This window comes from Perissodus microlepis, chromosome 1 (genome assembly GCF_051167445.1).
Source record: "Perissodus microlepis isolate ML-2025 ecotype Zambia chromosome 1, ASM5116744v1, whole genome shotgun sequence".
NCBI lineage: Eukaryota > Metazoa > Chordata > Actinopteri > Cichliformes > Cichlidae > Perissodus > Perissodus microlepis.
In genome coordinates this window covers 2,700,807-2,721,835 of record NC_140461.1, presented here as the reverse complement: position 1 = coordinate 2,721,835, position 21,029 = coordinate 2,700,807, and the positions used below count along the sequence as shown (strand labels likewise).

At 42.2% G+C, this 21,029-nt stretch overlaps 2 protein-coding genes and 1 long non-coding RNA gene across 3 annotated transcripts; 1 reads left to right on the top strand and 2 right to left on the bottom strand.

Annotated features, from left to right (window-relative positions):
* Positions 1-7,097: 7,097 nt before the first annotated feature.
* Positions 7,098-9,986, bottom strand: LOC146393121 (uncharacterized). The gene has a single exon (XM_084924954.1). It carries the CDS (start codon positions 9,732-9,734, stop codon positions 7,098-7,100), a length of 2,637 nt encoding a protein of 878 aa, XP_084781080.1. The 5' UTR covers positions 9,735-9,986.
* A 1,905-nt stretch (positions 9,987-11,891) lies between these two features.
* Positions 11,892-16,989, top strand: LOC146393120 (uncharacterized). Its single transcript, XR_014799942.1, has 3 exons — positions 11,892-11,989; positions 14,140-14,195; positions 16,158-16,989. It is a non-coding gene; the product is annotated as an uncharacterized LOC146393120 (long non-coding RNA).
* Positions 16,990-17,809: 820 nt separating this feature from the next.
* LOC146393119 (uncharacterized) lies at positions 17,810-21,029 on the bottom strand. Its single transcript, XM_084926709.1, has one exon. The coding sequence runs from the start codon at positions 20,775-20,777 to the stop codon at positions 18,204-18,206; it is 2,574 nt and encodes an 857-aa protein (XP_084782835.1). The 5' UTR covers positions 20,778-21,029; the 3' UTR covers positions 17,810-18,203.

The window sequence follows — 21,029 nt, the reverse complement described above, 5'->3', positions numbered from 1 at the left end:
GATATTGATACTCCAAATAGATTTAGAGTTAGAAAGCGTTGTTTGAGGGCAAGTCAAGGCAGTTTTTGCTTTGCTCTACTCAGTTATGGTGCATTAGAAGTCAAATATCTTTAATAATTCATATTTTAATGATAAATTGTCAACACTTTAAGATTCCCCCATCTCTTCTGAACAAAACGGTGTAAGAATGACCGTTCTAGCCCCTACGGTTAGGAAATTATGGTCATTTGTTTGAGGGGAGTCGTCATTATGAGAAATAGACTGCAAAAATCCTGTGTCTCTCTGTGCTGCGTGCACCTGTTTTGGCGGGAAAAAGTGCACAGGCTCTCTGATTGGTGGATTCAAATTCAGCAGCTCCCAGGCTGCTTGACTGAGCTAGAAACTTACTTCTCTTTCCCTGTGTGTGTGTGTGTGTGTGTGTGTGTGTGTGTGTGTGTGTGTGTGTGTGTGTGTGACAGAGAGAGAGAGAGAGAGAGAGAGAGAGAGAGAGAGAAAGCCTTTTTATGGGATGATCTCATTGTAAGATTTAAATTCAATATATTTAGACTGGTTGACTGAATTGGATCTTGTGTGTGTGTGTGTGTGTGTGTGTGACAGAGAGAGAGAGAGAGAGAAAGCCTTTTTATGGGATGATCTCATTGTAAGATTTAAATTCAATATATTTAGACTGGTTGACTGAATTGGATCTTGTGTGTGTGTGTGTGTGTGTGTGTGTGTGTGTGTGTGTGTGTGTGTGTGTGTGTGTGTGTGTGTGTGTGTGACAGAGAGAGAGAGACAGAGAAAGCCTTTTTATGGGATGATCTCATTGTAAGATTTAAATTCAATATATTTAGACTGGTTGACTGAATTGGATCTTGTGTGTGTGTGTGTGTGTGTGTGTGTGTGTGCATGAGAGAGAGAGAGAGAGAGAGACCCTCTTTAGGGCAGCATCTCATTGTTGGAAAAAAGTATAATATATTCAGACTGGTTGACTGGCATAGACCCTCCGTGTGTCTCTCTCTCTGTGCATTTGTGTATACATATTTGATTTTGTGTGTATCTGTTGGCTGTTCCTTCTTGTTTTTTAAAATTATTTTTATTTCTTTATTTTTTTTTCACAGGTGAACAACAATTAGTTTTGAGGGAACTTAACCATGTTCCGTTTTTTTTTCAGCTTGTCATCTTACTTTTCCAGTATTTTCACTTAAGTTATTACTATTCTGCTCAATCATAGTATTTGTTCTAAATCATTGTTATTATGCTATATTGTAGTATTTCTGCTAAATCATACTATTTCTACTGTATTATATTTTTCTCTCTAAATATAGCATTTCTGCTATATAATTGTATTTCTGCTATGTTATAATATTTGTGCTAAACCAGAGTATTTGTGCTGAAACATAGTATTTCTGCCAAATGATAGTATTTCTGTCAAATTATAGTATTTGTGCTAAAACATAGTATTAATTTAAAATTACAATATTCATAGTTCATCACAGTGTCTCTGGTAAATCACAGTATTTCTGCTATGTTGTACTATTTTTCTAAATCATAGTGTTTCTGTAATGCTTAAGTATTTTTGGCTAAATATATTCTTTCTGTTATCTTATACTATTTCTCCTAAATTCTTGTATTTTTGAGAAGTTATCATGTTTCTGGTAAGTTACAATATTTCTGCTAAGTTCTGCTATGCTATTGCATTTCTGCCAAGTATTATGTTTCCTCTAAGATATTGCAGTTCTGCTAAGTTATTCCATTTTAGCAAAGTTCCTTTGCTTCTGCAAAGTTTTTACAATTTCTGCAACTTTTCAGCTTTTTCAGCTAGTTTTTGCAGACAGCTTCAGCTTTAAAGCATCCACACTGCATTTTCGCAGGAAATGCAAATTTTTCTAGTTATTATTATTTTCCTTTTTCCGCCTGAAATTTTGCAGCGAAACTCGCCCCACAGTTTTGAGACAAGGTTCACATATGTTATATCATTTTGTGCGGCTGGATCTGGAATGGTGTTTATGACTTTTGGTGTTTATGACTTTTATAGTTTTTTAAATATTAATATTTTAGTGAAAATTTTCCCGCGCTTATGTGCCGCACAGTTTTGACACAAGGGTTACATATGTTATATCATTTTGTGCGGCTGGGTCTGGACTAGTATGCTATGACTTTTGGTGTTTATGACTTTTATAGTTTTTTAAATATTTAGATTTTAGTGCAAATTTTGGCCCATTTCTAGGCCCATGAGAAAGATTCAACTTTTGGCCCCCTAGAAACAGATTTCAAACTTCATTTGTGGTGTGTTGGCTCTCTCTAGTGGTATGTCGGGAGTAGTACGGCCTGTCTACCCTTATTTGCATTACCGTAATGACGACAATATCAACGGCGCGCACAGCGTCGCTGCTTTAAGGAGCCATTGGAATTTTTAAGGTTGCGCGAACCATTGAATAGTTACGGTAACCGCAAGGGTGTATGCTTGGTGGAACACTCCATATCCCACAATTCATAGCACGCCTCTACCGAGTCAAACAATGGTGGCTGCCATTTCGTTTAATATATTCCTCTTATTCGTGTTTCTAGGTCACAAAATAAACTTTTACGATATTTTCAGGCGAGAATGTAGGTGTGTAAACGTCAAATATCTGCTCGTTTTGTCAAAACATCCCATATTAGCAACAGTTTTCTCACGATGTTGCTACTAGCCGGCTATCTAGCGCGGCTAGCGCTACTTTGCTCAAAAGCACCCGGGCTTGGCTTAAAGTGAAGCGGCTTACACTCGTTTCACCACCCGATCAGTCGCCATGGGACTGTTTCTCAGCTGGACTTATTTTTCGTTTATATGGGCCGATAATTCATTTGGTTACGGTAACCGCAAGGGTGTATGCTTGGTGGAACACTCCATATCCCACAATTCATAGCACGCCTCTACCGAGTCAAACAATGGCGGCTGCCACTTCGTTTAATATGTTCCTCTTATTCGTGTTTCTAAGTCACAAAATAAACTTTTACGATGTTTTCAGGCGAGAATGTAGGTGTGTAAACGTCAAATATCTGCTCGTTTTGTCAAAACATCCCATATTAGCAACAGTTGTCTCACGATGTTGCTGCTAGCCGGCTATCTAGCGCGGCTAGCGCTGCTTCGCTCAAAAGCACTCGGGCTTAGCTTACAGTGAAGCGGCTGACACTCGTTTCACCACCCGATCACTCGCCATGGGACTGTTTCTCAGCTGGACTTATTTTTCGTTTATATGGGCCGATAATTCATTTATTCATTTTAGTAACGGTATAAATAGTGAAAGGTGGTTGTCCAGATGCTGGTCGATGTGGGAAAAATAACTGAGTTGTTTGGTGGTGGCTAACGCGGAGCTCCAACAAAGGGCAGCCAGCCCTGACAGAAAGGACATGCGGGGAAAGAGACATACGAGGCGGCGAGGCGGCCGCCGATCGACCGGTGGTGGCTAACGCGGAGCTCAATCGTGGATAAGGGAAACCGAAGGCAGGAGCGTGAGGTGAACTGAATTTCAGGTAAGAAGTTATGAACTGCACTCTATTTGGGTCAGATATAAACCGAGTTTAGGTGTAGTTTATTTTCGTTGTGCTGACAGTTACAATAACTCGTACTGCGTGCTAGGTAGCACGACGGAGTTTCTATACAGCTGTGCGCGCTAAGTTACTGATGTTGAACTTTATGACAGCCTCCCCTGTCATTCTCTCGCCTGTTGAAACTTCAATCATGAAACTGATCAATGATCGGCTTTTCTCTCTTGTTTGTTTATAGCACTAAACAACAGCAGCACGTTTAAGCTTGATCAGCTGTTGTTAGAATTCATTTGATTTTAATTTCTAGTGTCAGCTGATGTTTGCTGGAGCCACAGCTGAAAAAAAAGGGCTGGTCCAAACCAGGATATGTGCTTACTGAATCATCAGAGCTGAACTGGTGATGGAGAAACAGGTTTACCTTTTAGGTGACATGAATGAGTTGAAGGGAAGTTATGAACTGTTTCTGAGAGACAAATAACACCAGGATCCTTTTCTAAGTAGCTGACAGCTGGTAACTGTGCAGGGGCGGATCTAGCAAAGCTTTTGCCAGGGGGCCAGGTAGGGCATTAACAGGGAAAGGGGGACACAAAGATATACTTTTCTTTCTTGCTCTCATATAAAATATTTAGCTTTTATTAAATAGTTATCTGAATCTTACAACCAAAGTTTGTATAATAATACACAAGATTGGCTGTAGACCATTGTTAATCATTCAGAACCCTGTGTAAAAATAACAAAAAGCAAAAAGTGAATGCAAAAGTGCATAAATATTTATTTTACGTGTTTGATGTGTGTGGCGGGCGTGGTCTGCAGTGCCGCTGCAGGGGAGGTGGACCCACCTCAGCGGCATCTGCAATCACGCCTCTCAGGCGTAAAGTCTGTGCTCTCTCGGCTGTTTTTTTTTGGTGTGTGTTGGGCTGTGAGATGAAAAGCTACAGCCGGCTGTGTGGGTACAGCAACCATGTGTGAAAAGTGGTCAATAAAGTAATGCTACAAAGCGTGTTCATGCAAACATTGTCGGGTCTGCCGTGGTACAATGGGATTTCTGCTCATGAACCTCTGCACACAGCGTCTGCAAATCGGGGCTGTACGAAGTCACCTCATCTTTACGCAAAACTGTAAGCTCTCATCTGTGAGGCGCGAGTGGTGTTTGTTTTTGCCATAGTTCATGGTGGAGAATGGCTGCTCTGCTGAGTTTTGCTCCCTGTAACCGTATGAATGGCAAACTACACTGATTAGCGGCGGCATAGGCACACTTAAAATTTCTTATGAAATTTTCGCTTTCTAGTTTACAATTTACAATGCTTAACACCATTCCCATCCCTCCCGTCAAAAGATAAAAATCTGTTTTTCATGCAGTTTCACACACTAAAGACATTTCATTCTTTTTGGTTTCTTGTTGTCAATCAGCAGATGCGAGTCTGGAAGACGTTTTAGAAGAATATAAGACCAGTCTGAGGAGGAGGTTTGAAAGTGTGACTGAAGAAACTGATAATACAGGAAGTGGAACCCTCCCGAACAGGATCTACACTGAGCTCTATCACAGAGGGACAGAATGAAGACGTTCATAACCAACATGAGGTGATGCAGCTGGAGACAGCTTCCAAGATGGAGGCTCTTGATGACATTACAGTCAGGTGTCACGACATCTTTAAAGCCTTACCTGACCAAGAGAGACCCATCAGAGTGGTTCTGACCAACGGCGTCGCTGGTGTTGGAAAAACTTTCACAGTGCAGAAGTTCACTCTGGACTGGGCAAAGGGCTTGGAGAACCAACATGTCAGTGTGGTGGTTCTGCTTTCATTCAGGGAGCTGAACCTGATCAGAGATGAGCAGTACAGTCTTCTGGAGCTGCTCCATGTTTTCCATCCAACATTACAGAAGGTCACAGCAGAGAAGCTGGCTGTCTGTAAACTTTTGTTCATCTTTGACGGCCTGGATGAAAGCAGACTTTCACTGAATTTCACCAACAGGAAGCTGCTGTCTGATGTCACACAGAAGTCATCAGTCAGCCAGCTGCTGACAAACCTCATCCAGGGGAATCTGCTTCCCTCGGCTCTCGTCTGGATAACTTCCCGACCTGCAGCAGCCAATCAGATCCCTCCTAGACGTGTTGACAGGCTAACAGAAGTACGAGGCTTCACTGATGCCCAGAAGGAGGAGTACTTCAGGAGGAGATTCAGTGATGAAGAGCTGTCCAGAATCATCTCCCACATGAAGACATCCAGGAGCCTCCACATCATGTGTGCTGGATCACTGCTACAGTTCTGGAGCACATGTTGACTACAGAGCAGAGAGGAGAGCTGCCCAAGACCCTGACTGACATGTACTCACACTTCTTGTTGGTTCAGATGAAGAAGGGGAACAAACATGTGGGGGGACATGAAACAAGTGAGATGGCTGAAAAGAAATTTCTTCTGAATCTGGGGAGGCTGGCATTTAAACATCTGGAAAAAGGAAACACCTTCTTCTACCAAGAAGACCTAGATCAGTGTGGTCTGGATGCTACTGAGGCCTTGTTGCACACAGAAGTTTATACGGAGATCTTTAAACAGTGTTTGTTAATCTTGAAGGTGGCTTTTATTTGTAATTCAGGTCTCAATGTCTCTTTGTGTATACTTATATGCAGAAGTAACACAAAAGAAGAAGTGGGAGCTGGCCTGACACCAGTAACTGACTTCCAGTGAAAGCTTTGGCTAATAATATTTTTTAGCGAACATTTTTCTTGTAAAACAAAGGGGGGCCTAGCAAAAAAGGTTTGGGAACCACTGCTCTACAAGGTCAGCGAAATAAAAAAATGTGTTAACCCATGGACTAAAAATAATGTTCGAAGTGGACTAGGTGCTAATTTTCAGATGCCAGGTCTACATCTAGAATCAAAATGAGCACATACATAAACAACCAGAGTGAAGCATTAAGACAAAACATAGCAACGTCAAACAGGGTCCACACATTTTGCCACAAATACATGCAAAACAACTAAATTGGGCCACAAAAGTGATGTAAATTGACCAAACTAAGACACAAATCAGACAAAAACAGATGCAGGATGATCACAAACAGACACGTCGGCTACAAACTGATGCAAAATGACTAAAATCACACGTGTAACACTTTCTACATATTTGACAACAGAAGAAAAACACAAACAAACTTGGAATGTATTTTTAATTTGGATTTTTTTTATTTCATGCCGAATTAGATATTTTAAAAATCAAGCCAAATCACAAAGTCTCCTCCCTGTTTGTACTGTAAGGTCAAAGCCCTACTGTACTACAGAGAACCCCAACAATCAAATGATCCCCCTCTGAGCAAGCACGAGGCGACTGTGGGGAAGAAAAACTCCCTTTAACAGGAAGAAACTTCCAACGGAACCGGGCTCAGAAGGGACGGCCATCCGCTGCGACCGGTTGGGGGGATGGAAATCAAAAGGAGACGAGATGGCGTGAACTACAGTTCTAAAATTTGGATTTGAGGGCTGATCCCAAAATTTTATGGTGATGTTTTTAAAAAAAGGATTTGGTGCTAAAAGTCTGCTTCAAGATTTTAAAAGAAGCAGGGCAGTGGGAAGAGCCAAAATGGTCATTTTAATGATCTCTGGCTTTAGCGAACCACCTGAAGGGTTTTAGCAATGCTTTTCCAACCGCAGAAAAAAACCTGGATATTTTGGACTTCTTTGGGGGACCCGGGATGACTCCGAGCATGATTTTTAGATGTCTAATCAGAGCCTCATCAAAAGATGAATCATTTGCCATCAAAGCCTTTAAGACATTGTCTGGGGAGCCAAACTCCTTGATGAGGCGTTTGGCTATTTTCTTGATGAACTTTGTCTTGTCATTTGTCAGACTTGTGGCAGACGCTGTGCTGCTGAGTTCAGGCTGCATTAGATTGCTCAGACGATTGATGACCGTGTCTATTTCTTTTGTAGTAGATGCGATCCGAACAGCAGACTTTTTGGTCTCAGGTTTAGATTTATGGATGACTCTCATGATAAGGAGCAACGCAAGGTCATTGGAAATTTTCTCAACATCAGAAGATGAAACTGACACAGAACCCATCTCTGATATTTTGGAGGAATCTTTGAGAGAGTGTTTCAGGCTCAAGGCTCCAGATGATTTATCTGGAGAAATGCTCCCAGGTTGTGGCGTTCGAGGTGACTCGTCAGATGCCACAGAGCATTTATCTGGAGAAATGCTCCCAGGTTGTGGCGTTCGAGGTGACTCGTCAGATGCCACAGAGCATTTATCTGGAGAAATGCTCCCAGGTTGTGGCGTTCGAGGTGACTCGTCAGATGCCACAGAGCATTTATCTGGAGAAATGCTCCCAGGTTGTGGCGTTCGAGGTGACTCGTCAGATGCCACAGAGCATTTATCTGGAGAAATGCTCCCAGGTTGTGGCGTTCGAGGTGACTCGTCAGATGCCACAGAGCATTTATCTGGAGAAATGCTCCCAGGTTGTGGCGCTCGAGGTGACTCGTCAGATGCCACAGAGCATTTATCTGGAGAAATGCTCCCAGATTTTGGTGTTGGAAGTGATGCACCAGATTCTTTTCCTCTGCCATCTGAAGCAGGGCTTTTTTCCTGTGTTAGGGTCTGTGTACTTTTAATAAAGTTGTGGATGTCTTCCAGGGCCCCAGAAATCTTGTCCATTTGAATCATTTGATCTTTCTCTTCATTCTCCACCCAGAGTAAAAGCTTCTGCAAAAAACTTTCTACTGTGTCATCTATGAGGACATAGAGGACTTCAGCAGAAATGGGACGCTTTGAGCCCTCTCCTGATTGTGGAGTCCTGGAGATGACCGTGTCTGAGAGGGATCTACCCATTAGAGGTATGGGGATTTGAAGTAGAGCAAACACTTTTGCCATTAAGTCCTCCGTAAAATTTCTGATATGCCCACTATTTTTAAAGTCCCCCAAGGTCTTATCGATGAGGAAGAGTTCTTCTTTCTTTGTTAATTTGTCAAATAACTGATTAACGTCTGATCTAATGACGTTAAAGTCGACTGAAGAAGAACGCTTAATTGCGGTTCCCAGGCTTGGCGTATGTCGAGAAGGGGAGCGATGAGCCTCTGTACTCTGGGGACCAGCCGTTTCAGGTACTGACCCTGGGAGAATGAAAACTATACTTTCATTGGAGGGCACGGTTTCATTCTTGGGGTAGTTGCAAATGTTTTGTAGACAAACAAAATGTTTCCTGTTTGCCTTTATTCTTTTTTTCAGCCCTGTTTTCATTTTTTCAAATTGTTTTTTTGCAAACATGGAAAAGTTTCGTTTGCGTGCTTTGAGCCTGGCGTGTGAGGTGGATGGCACACATCTGGAGAAGAAGTGTCTCACCTTGTGGATAATTAAGCCTGCATTAAAGGCAGGTTTGGGTAAGTTACATTTCTCACAGAGCTCTTCACTGCTTGAATCCATGTTAGCAAGTATCTCATCTACGATGTCAGCTGCAACCATTTCTACTGGGGTTGGAGCCTGGATACTTTGTGTTTCTGCAGTCGGTTTTATTTTGCTTTGTGCTGTTAGAGCTGATTCTTCTGGGAGCTCATCTTTATCTTTTTCTGTCATCTCTCCATCTGAGCTCCTTGTTGACAGAATAACAGAAATCTCTGCGATTGCTGATTGCACTGATATTTTTGAACCAGTACTTTCTGTACTGGAATGAGACCCATTTGTCCCACACTGGCAGCGCAGCTTACATGCTGCATACCTTTTCAGGCATGAGGCAGCGCAACAAACCATGCGGTGTAGTTTCTTAATACTACTAAATTTGCCGCTAACATAAACGGCGGGGTCTAGTGGGAAATCGGGGCTTTTTTCAATCAGTGCAATGGTTGAGCTGACCTTTTCGGCGATCTCTTCCTCAACCATCAGCGTCAGCTTGTCAGCGCTCTTATCTTGCTGTTTTGAGACATTAAGAGCACCGGCGATGGCAGCTGAGATCGAGTCTTGGAGGGACACCCTTATTTTCCCCTCATCCATCAACTCTTCCCTTATCATGGGTTCCTGAATAACAGGAAGGGCTATTTCCAGGATGCTGGCAGAGGCGATCTGAATGATTTCAGAAATCATATCAGCGAGCACCGCATGGACCCTAGAGTTGCATTTTCCATTTTCTATTATGCTCCACTGAACTTCAGTGAGCCTTTCAAAGCACCTGTTGATTGGCGGCATAATCTGGTCTGGTGTGACCACGATTGAATTTTCATTTTCGTTGAATGTTTCCATTGTTGTGTCACAAATTTGATTTTCTTCGTTTGAGCGTGTGAGAATTTTCTTGTATTACAGAGCGCCGACTGCTGAACGTTTTGCAAACAGATGAGCATCGAGTTCTGATTTTTCTGTCTGAGAGCCGTTATTTATAGGCTTGGTTGTCTGTGACGTTACTGACAGATCATAGCAAGCGCGAACGCCTTTGATCTGTCACTGACGTCACAAGGAACGCACGCGGAGACGCGGCGTTCCTTGCGCGCGCTCACAGATTTGAATGACGCCTCAGGTGTATAGGGCTTTGGAGTTGACGTCACGCCGCAATGCATTTTCGGGGTCTACGAATCAAAACAAACACACTGTGTTGGAACGACGATTACAAGATGCTTAAAAGCAGTTCGTGACCCACCAGGATTCATTGCGAATCATAGGTTGGAGGAAGTTTTGGGGGGAAATGGCCGACGGTCGAAGTGGAGAAGAAATAAACTCTTAAAAGTTAGTTCTGGGTTTTTATCCCACTTCATATATACACCAGAACACATGTTAGCATAATGAAAGAATTGTAGAATTAAGTGGAGTCAACAACAACAGCATAGTGCAGTCATATCACAAATGTTAGCATAATGAAAAAGTCTTACAAAGTCAAATTTAGCTAACCTTCGGCTAAGTTACGTGCCGTTAGTGATATCGCCACTTAACGCGGCTCTTTGGTCGGTTAGTTAGTTTAGGTTTCTGCCGAAGCTGGGTCTGTTTGTCGGTGTGAAGCCAAACGTACTTTAACGTTTTAGGAAACACCGAGCAGACGGTTCATACTTGCCAACATTCAAAAGGGCTGTTGGGGGGGGGGGGGGGGTTAATATATTTTACAGTGTTTATTTATCGGACAAAATACGTTAAATGTCACCGTTATTATTGGCTGGCCGGAAACAGCAGGGGTGTCCAAATTCAGAGGCTGCTTCCACCTGAGGACCCTAAAAAGCCAAACAAGAACATGTTGAAGTTATCAAAGTGACTTATATATCATGTTTAACCCGAGTAGCGAAAGACCGCGGGGGTTTGAAAACGATGTGCTGGGAGTCCGGTGTTCTCGCCGTCTCAGATATTTGAAGTTTACACAGCTACATTCTCGCCTGAAAATATTTTAAAAGTTTATTTTGTGACCCAGAAAGAGAAATAAGAGTAATATTAAAACTAGAAGCTGCCGTCATTATTGGAAACTGGAATTGGCTGGGCCGCGCTATGAATTCTGCGATATGTTTTTTCAATTTTGTTGTCCGGGTTGAAAATCGGAAGAAATTCGGGAGAATGGGGACTCCGGGAGATTTTCAGGAGGGGCACTGAAATTCGGGATTCTCCCGGAAAAATCGGGAGGGTTGGCATGTATGAGACGGTTCACCAAATATCTGGCCCGCGAACTGTGGTGAGGACACAGACTCAACCATGCTGTGCTGAAGTTTGTCCTTAAAAGATTAAAAATATGTCAAATAAGTTCATTGATAAAATTTAAAAATCAGTTCTGATCTATGACGGGCAATCGTGGCTCTAGAGTTGGCAGTTCGCCTTGTAATCGGAAGGTTGCTGGTTTGAGCCCCAGCCGTTATGTCCTTGGGCAAGACACTTCTCCCCTTGCCTACTGGTGGTGGTCAGAGGGCCCGGTGGCACCAGGCAGCCTCGCCTCTGTCAGTGTGTCCCAGGGTGGCTGTGGCTACATGTAGCTGCCATCATGAATGGGTGGATGACTGGAAGTGTAAAGCGCTTTGGGGTCCTTAGGGACTAGAAAAGCGCTATACAAATACAGACCATTTTACCATATGACAGATTAACTCTGAAGCTGAATAAATATTAAAAACAGTAGCTTGTATGAATGTGTCAGCCCGCTGCAGGCTGCACTGCACAGCATACTAATGAGTTTGAGTACAGCAGCTGAGTACAAGAGAAATATTCCTTACCAAGAAAAGAGAACTGCAATGGTAGTTTACTGAGGGGAGGACTGGTGGCTCGCAGCTGTTGACTTGCGTTGGTCCAGGACCATGAGGTTGTTTGATTTGTGTTGATGAAGGCCTGCCTCCTTCTCCTCACAGTCACTTTTTACGAGACCATGAGTGTGTTTTATTTTTTGTTCTGTCAGTCTTGGATGTGACTCCTGAAAAGAGATTCACCATGATTCTGGTTCTCCTTTCACAGTCAGAACTGCTGGTTTCTCTCTCAGACTGACTGAAGATGAGTGATCTGGAGTCTCCAGGATCCAGCCATCTGTCTGTGACAGACACAAAGTAAGATACTGTCTCTAATGTACACGAAGGAAATAGAGAACATAGGTAAAATCAGTATATAGAAACAATTACAAGTTTAAAAGGACAAGTAAGATTGAGTGGGAGAGGACTGGTTTAACAGGAAGAAGAGAAAATTCCACAGTATCCGTGCAAAAAGTTTCACTTTGAAATCTTTAAAAGAATGTGGACAAACAGGTGGACTTGGTGTCAGTGGAGTTTACTCCTGGAAGCTTGAGATTATGATGATTATTACTTCAAAAACACCTGTACAGACGTTTATCAGTCATTCCATACCAGTGGAGTGCCCAGTAACACTTTGAGGTGACTGGAGCTTTATATATAAAATGAATGCAGTCAGATCAGTTTATGAGAATAGTCAAAGTGACTTTGGTAATATTAGTTGCCAATTTTTAGTTGGTATTGGTTTGTAAGATTAGTTTAAAATAAAGACTTCATTTTAACTGAATTTTGTTACGTCTCAAGAATTTGGACTTTTAGCCTTAAGGACAAACCTAAGGAGGAGGTTGGACTTTAGAGTTGAGCCCAGAGATGTACGGCTGATTGAGGGGCTACTTTTTGTCATCCAACTAAAAAGAAATAAAATGTAGGCTTAGAAGACACGGTTGGTTGTATGGTTCAGCATCTCTGAATATCTTCAGAGCTGTAGAGGCTTCAGAATGTAGAAGTTTGGATGGAAACTCCAAATACTTGAAGCCCACAAGATGCATCTTTAAAAAGTCAAAAAGAAGCGAAAAATTGCTCTCGCTAAAACCAAAATAACATTTAGAACAACAACAACAAAAGTGTATGATTTGGTAATATGATTGGAACAAATGGATTCTGAAAATCAGAGATTGAGTTTCCAAGTGGATAATGCAGCTGAAAAACTTTCCTGTTATATGAAGACTTTTAACCTATAGTTCAGTATTGATCTGCCACAGTCAGCGAACAAAACTGCCAAAAAGGAAAAAGACATTAAGATCCTCAAAAGCTTGGCATAATATAGTCATACATTTTCACCTGAATACATCTGCCCTGTGCAAATCCGTTATCGAAGGCCTTTGCAGCTAATAATGGTCAATATATTAATTTAAAGAGTACAGAAAAACAGCTGGTTCTTTTTCAGGGTTTCATAGCTTTTTAGTGTAGAATACCAAGCTTTAATATTATAGAGATTTGCAAATATCTACAAAGTATGATATGATGTGAAGTTCAACATCTGGGACATGTGTCCCGCTATGCATTGCAGAAAATGACTCAATCTCTTAGTACAGCAAACAAACAATGCAGGAGGGCGGGAAAATAATGGTCTCCTCTGCCGTGGCATCAGAAGTTGAGAATTGACGGGACAAAGTGTTGGGTTTCACGTTTTGGGTTGCCGGGTCTATAGATCATAACACAGTTGAACCAAGCAAAGAAGAGGGCCCACCTGGCTTGTCTTGAGTGGCTGCTGTGAGATATGCAAGATGCTTGTGGTCAGTCAAACGATGAACAATGAGCAGGTGTTGTGCTCCCTCCCGCTAGTAACACCATCCTTCCAAGGCCAGCTAGCAGTTCCACTTTTCCCACGTCATAGTTTTGCTCAGTTCGAGAAAGACAGCAGAAGGAAAAAAGCTGCATTTTCCCTTCCTTGTTCTGGAACAAGATGACTCAACTCCATCAACAATAAATTGTTGGGTGGTCACACACAGCTGACTGCAGGTTTCCAGTCTTATAAACAGTACATTTGCACAATGACTGAAACCAGCCCACTGGCTGTCAGGTCAGTTCCTTGATCATTAATATGCAAAATGTCATGACCATTGATCAACAATCATTGATCAAAGACCATTGATCATGGAATAATCTTCCACACTGCACCTAACTTTACAAACTGAAAGCAGTCATTGGGTGGGAAACCTTGAGAAAAACACTTTTGACCTTAGAGAAGAGCTCTGCATAGAAAAGGATCAGGTTTGAACTTAGTTTGTGCAGCTGTACCTTTAACTAAGGCAAGTTCCTGCATCAACTCGTCATCTTGTCTTTTTGAACTGTGCTTCACTATTCACTACAGATGAATGCACTGTAAACAATTGGAGACCTGCGTGTGAGTCACTTTGGTCACTTTGACAGTTGTACTGGTAATAATAATTTTCCCTTTGTGTCCTCAGAGAGAACAGTGATGTTGGTGTGGAGGAGGAGGAGCAGTTGTCCTGCTGTGCTTTGGGTAAGTAAGTAAGTAAGTAAAATTTATTTATATAGCGCTTTTCACAGATAAAAATCACAAAGTGCTTTACAACACAGGAAATGGGAATATAAAAACAATATAACAGTAAATAAAACAATGTAAAACAATAAAACTATAAAAACAGCATAAGAAGAAATTAATCAAATGCTTTTCTAAATAAAAATGTCAAGATGTCTCAGAGGATTCAGTCGTTACCAGTTGTGGCATCTCTGTCCAAAGTAAGAGTCGGTATCGGTGTGCTGATGAACACATTTTTGAAAACTTGACTTCTTGTTTTGTAGGTGCATGAAAAAGATTTCATTAGATTTTTTTATGGTATAGGTTTTTTTCCTGTTTTACTTTGAATGTTGTTTCCTTTCATGTCTCACGTTAGTTTTACTTCCTGCTTTGTGATTGTCTTAATTATTTTTCACCTGGTTTGCTAAAGTTCAGCTGTCATGTTCCCCACCTGCTCACAATATCAGGCAATCCTCAATATATACTACTCAAAAAAAATCAGAGGAACACACTGAAAACATAATGGCTCTCGCGCGGAGAAAAACATGCTGGAGATCAATACTGATGCAAACTGGGTGATGTGTTGGAAACTAAAGGATTCAATTGTTTGTTGGAAATAAATGATCAAAATACTGGATACTGGCTGAATCCAAATACAAACAGAAAATCAGAGTGAAAAAAACGCTGCAGCAGGCTTTTCCATTTGGCTCTGATTTCATAGCAGCAGCTCAAAATGAAATAGTTTGTATGGCTGCGTGTGCTGCTGGGCCAAAATTTTAGCTGGTCATTTGTAGATTTTTGGATGAAATAAAAAACACCCAACAAAAGATCATCTAAAGAAGAGCAGAGTTCATTTACACACTTTATTAAGCAGCTACTGTACAACAAGAACAGAATCATGTAAATGGCCAAACAACAGCAACAGTAATCCCAGAGTGTAGCACAGCAGGCAAAGAGATGCAGTAGCACAGAGAGAGTAAAGGATCACATGGAGAACAAATGGAGCGCGCTCACGAGCCCTCACTTCGTACAGAGCCGGAAACTTCTGACCCACAGAGTTCACTAAGACGACAATAACTCTAGTTTTTCCCACACAGATTACATATAACATCACACTCAATGAAATTACATGTAGTAGATTAAATGAACTATATAAGATGAGGATTCGCACATTAAGCATATTCAGAACTATTTCCTTCCATTATTTTCTTGGGTTAACAGTTTTTGTTACTTTGCTGCTATCGCTTAAATTTTATTCATATAGCACCAAGTCGCAACAGCCACCTTAAGGTACTTTATAGTGTAAGGTAAAGCCTCGGTAATAAAGACTCAGACAACTCCCTATGAGCAACGTCTTGGAGACATTAAGAAAGAAAAACTCTCTCTTTGTACAGTCGAAAACTGAGACGGAACCAGGTTCAGTGATGGGCCGCCATCCACCACGACTGGTTGGAATGAGGGGAGGAGGGCAGGATAAAACCTGCAGCCTGAGAGCAAAGTGCTCCATCTATCTGATATGATACTGTGAGGCCTCTCAGATAAGATGGGGCTGTTTTATTATGGCCCTTTTTATGTGAGAAGCATTTTGAATTCAGCTCTGGATTTAACAGGGAGCCAATGATGTGAAGCCAGTATGAGGGGAATTTTCCTCCTCTTAAAATGTCTCATTAGGAACATTTTTAACAGTTGCTTCTTGTCTCTGCTGTGACAAAAAAAAAGGTTCTGATTATGAATCAAAATGTTTTAAATAAGTCACACACTGGTTATAGCTTAATGCTGAAAATGTCATGTTACATGATTTACTATTTTCTGAAGCTTATTTACAATTTACAATGCTTAACACCATTCCCATCCCTCCCGTCAAAAGATAAAAATCTGTTTTTCATGCAGTTTCACACACTAAAGACATTTCATTCTTTTTGGTTTCTTGTTGTCAATCAGCAGATGCGAGTCTGGAAGACGTTTTAGAAGAATATAAGACCAGTCTGAGGAGGAGGTTTGAAAGTGTGACTGAAGAAACTGATAATACAGGAAGTGGAACCCTCCCGAACAGGATCTACACTGAGCTCTATCACAGAGGGACAGAATGAAGACGTTCATAACCAACATGAGGTGATGCAGCTGGAGACAGCTTCCAAGATGGAGGCTCTTGATGACATTACAGTCAGGTGTCACGACATCTTTAAAGCCTTACCTGACCAAGAGAGACCCATCAGAGTGGTTCTGACCAACAGCGTCGCTGATCAGAGATGAGCAGTACAGTCTTCTGGAGCTGCTCCATGTTTTCCATCCAACATTACAGAAGGTCACAGCAGAGAAGCTGGCTGTCTGTAAACTTTTGTTCATCTTTGACGGCCTGGATGAAAGCAGACTTTCACTGAATTTCACCAACAGGAAGCTGCTGTCTGATGTCACAGAGAAGTCATCAGTCAGCCAGCTGCTGACAAACCTCATCCAGGGGAATCTGCTTCCCTCGGCTCTCGTCTGGATAACTTCCCGACCTGCAGCAGCCAATCAGATCCCTCCTAGACGTGTTGACAGGCTAACAGAAGTACGAGGCTTCACTGATGCCCAGAAGGAGGAGTACTTCAGGAGGAGATTCAGTGATGAAGAGCTGTCCAGAATCATCTCCCACATGAAGACATCCAGGAGCCTCCACATCATGTGTGCTGGATCACTGCTACAGTTCTGGAGCACATGTTGACTACAGAGCAGAGAGGAGAGCTGCCCAAGACCCTGACTGACATGTACTCACACTTCTTGTTGGTTCAGATGAAGAAGGGGAACAAACACGTGAGATGGCTGAAAGGAAATTTCTTCTGAATGTGGGGAGGCTGGCATTTAAACATCTGGAAAAAGGAAACACCTTCTTCTACCAAGAAGACCTAGATCAGTGTGGTCTGGATGCTACTGAGGCCTTGTTGCACACAGACGTTTATACGGAGATCTTTAAACAGTGTTTGTTAATCTTGAAGGTGGCTTTTATTTGTAATTCAGGTCTCAATGTCTCTTTGTGTATACTTATATGCAGAAGTAACACAAAAGAAGAAGTGGGAGCTGGCCTGACACCAGTAACTGACTTCCAGTGAAAGCTTTGGCTAATAATATTTTTTAGCGAACATTTTTCTTGTAAAACAAAGGGGGGCCTAGCAAAAAAGGTTTGGGAACCACTGCTCTACAAGGTCAGCGAAATAAAAAAAATGTGTTAACCCATGGACTAAAAATAATGTTCGAAGTGGACTAGGTGCTAATTTTCAGATGCCAGGTCTACATCTAGAATCAAAATGAGCACATACATAAACAACCAGAGTGAAGCATTAAGACAAAACATAGCAACGTCAAACAGGGTCCACACATTTTGCCACAAATACATGCAAAACAACTAAATTGGGCCACAAAAGTGATGTAATTTGACCAAACTAAGACACAAATCAGACAAAAACAGATGCAGGATGATCACAAACAGACACGTCGGCTACAAACTGATGCAAAATGACTAAAATCACACGTGTAACACTTTCTACATATTTGACAACAGAAGAAAAACACAAACAAACTTGGAATGTATTTTTAATTTGGAATTTTTTTATTTCATGCCGAATTAGATATTTTAAAAATCAAGCCAAATCACAAAGTCTCCTCCCTGTTTGTACTGTAAGGTCAAAGCCCTACTGTACTACAGAGAACCCCAACAATCAAATGATCCCCCTCTGAGCAAGCACGAGGCGACTGTGGGGAAGAAAAACTCCCTTTAACAGGAAGAAACTTCCAACGGAACCGGGCTCAGAAGGGACGGCCATCCGCTGCGACCGGTTGGGGGGATGGAAATCAAAAGGAGACGAGATGGCGTGAACTACAGTTCTAAAATTTGGATTTGAGGGCTGATCCCAAAATTTTATGGTGATGTTTTTAAAAAAAGGATTTGGTGCTAAAAGTCTGCTTCAAGATTTTAAAAGAAGCAGGGCAGTGGGAAGAGCCAAAATGGTCATTTTAATGATCTCTGGCTTTAGCGAACCACCTGAAGGGTTTTAGCAATGCTTTTCCAACCGCAGAAAAAAACCTGGATATTTTGGACTTCTTTGGGGGACCCGGGATGACTCCGAGCATGATTTTTAGATGTCTAATCAGAGCCTCATCAAAAGATGAATCATTTGCCATCAAAGCCTTTAAGACATTGTCTGGGGAGCCAAACTCCTTGATGAGGCGTTTGGCTATTTTCTTGATGAACTTTGTCTTGTCATTTGTCAGACTTGTGGCAGACGCTGTGCTGCTGAGTTCAGGCTGCATTAGATTGCTCAGACGATTGATGACCGTGTCTATTTCTTTTGTAGTAGATGCGATCCGAACAGCAGACTTTTTGGTCTCAGGTTTAGATTTATGGATGACTCTCATGATAAGGAGCAACGCAAGGTCATTGGAAATTTTCTCAACATCAGAAGATGAAACTGACACAGAACCCATCTCTGATATTTTGGAGGAATCTTTGAGAGAGTGTTTCAGGCTCAAGGCTCCAGATGATTTATCTGGAGAAATGCTCCCAGGTTGTGGCGTTCGAGGTGACTCGTCAGATGCCACAGAGCATTTATCTGGAGAAATGCTCCCAGGTTGTGGCGTTCGAGGTGACTCGTCAGATGCCACAGAGCATTTATCTGGAGAAATGCTCACAGTTTTTGGCGCTCGAGGTGACTTGTCAGATGCCACAGAGCATTTATCTGGAGAAATGCTCCCAGGTTGTGGCGTTCGAGGTGACTCGTCAGATGCCACAGAGCATTTATCTGGAGAAATGCTCCCAGGTTGTGGCATTCGAGGTGACTTGTCAGATGCCACAGAGCATTTATCTGGAGAAATGCTCCCAGATTTTGGTGTTGGAAGTGATGCACCAGATTCTTTTCCTCTGCCATCTGAAGCAGGGCTTTTTTCCTGTGTTAGGGTCTGTGTTCTTTTAATAAAGTTGTGGATGTCTTCCAGGGCCCCAGAAATCTTGTCCATTTGAATCATTTGATCTTTCTCTTCATTCTCCACCCAGAGTAAAAGCTTCTGCAAAAAACTTTCTACTGTGTCATCTATGAGGACATAGAGGACTTCAGCAGAAATGGGACGCTTTGAGCCCTCTCCTGATTGTGGAGTCCTGGAGATGACCGTCTCTGAGAGGGATCTACCCATTAGAGGTATGGGGATTTGAAGTAGAGCAAACACTTTTGCCATTAAGTCCTCCGTAAAATTTCTGATATGCCCACTATTTTTAAAGTCCCCCAAGGTCTTATCGATGAGGAAGAGTTCTTCTTTCTTTGTTAATTTGTCAAATAACTGATTAACGTCTGATCTAATGACGTTAAAGTCGACTGAAGAAGAACGCTTAATTGCGGTTCCCAGGCTTGGCGTATGTCGAGAAGGGGAGCGATGAGCCTCTGTACTCTGGGGACCAGCCGTTTCAGGTACTGACCCTGGGAGAATGAAAACTATACTTTCATTGGAGGGCACGGTTTCATTCTTGGGGTAGTTGCAAATGTTTTGTAGACAAACAAAATGTTTCCTGTTTGCCTTTATTCTTTTTTTCAGCCCTGTTTTCATTTTTTCAAATTGTTTTTTTGCAAACATGGAAAAGTTTCGTTTGCGTGCTTTGAGCCTGGCGTGTGAGGTGGATGGCACACATCTGGAGAAGAAGTGTCTCACCTTGTGGATAATTAAGCCTGCATTAAAGGCAGGTTTGGGTAAGTTACATTTCTCACAGAGCTCTTCACTGCTTGAATCCATGTTAGCAAGTATCTCATCTACGATGTCAGCTGCAACCATTTCTACTGGGGTTGGAGCCTGGATACTTTGTGTTTCTGCAGTCGGTTTTATTTTGCTTTGTGCTGTTAGAGCTGATTCTTCTGGGAGCTCATCTTTATCTTTTTCTGTCATCTCTCCATCTGAGCTCCTTGTTGACAGAATAACAGAAATCTCTGCGATTGCTGATTGCACTGATATTTTTGAACCAGTACTTTCTGTACTGGAATGAGACCCATTTGTCCCACACTGGCAGCGCAGCTTACATGCTGCATACCTTTTCAGGCATGAGGCAGCGCAACAAACCATGCGGTGTAGTTTCTTAATACTACTAAATTTGCCGCTAACATAAACGGCGGGGTCTAGTGGGAAATCGGGGCTTTTTTCAATCAGTGCAATGGTTGAGCTGACCTTTTCGGCGATCTCTTCCTCAACCATCAGCGTCAGCTTGTCAGCGCTCTTATCTTGCTGTTTTGAGACATTAAGAGCACCGGCGATGGCAGCTGAGATCGAGTCTTGGAGGGACACCCTTATTTTCCCCTCATCCATCAACTCTTCCCTTATCATGGGTTCCTGAATAACAGGAAGGGCTATTTCCAGGATGCTGGCAGAGGCGATCTGAATGATTTCAGAAATCATATCAGCGAGCACCGCATGGACCCTAGAGTTGCATTTTCCATTTTCTATTATGCTCCACTGAACTTCAGTGAGCCTTTCAAAGCACCTGTTGATTGGCGGCATAATCTGGTCTGGTGTGACCACGATTGAATTTTCATTTTCGTTGAATGTTTCCATTGTTGTGTCACAAATTTGATTTTCTTCGTTTGAGCGTGTGAGAATTTTCTTGTATTACAGAGCGCCGACTGCTGAACGTTTTGCAAACAGATGAGCATCGAGTTCTGATTTTTCTGTCTGAGAGCCGTTATTTATAGGCTTGGTTGTCTGTGACGTTACTGACAGATCATAGCAAGCGCGAACGCCTTTGATCTGTCACTGACGTCACAAGGAACGCACGCGGAGACGCGGCGTTCCTTGCGCGCGCTCACA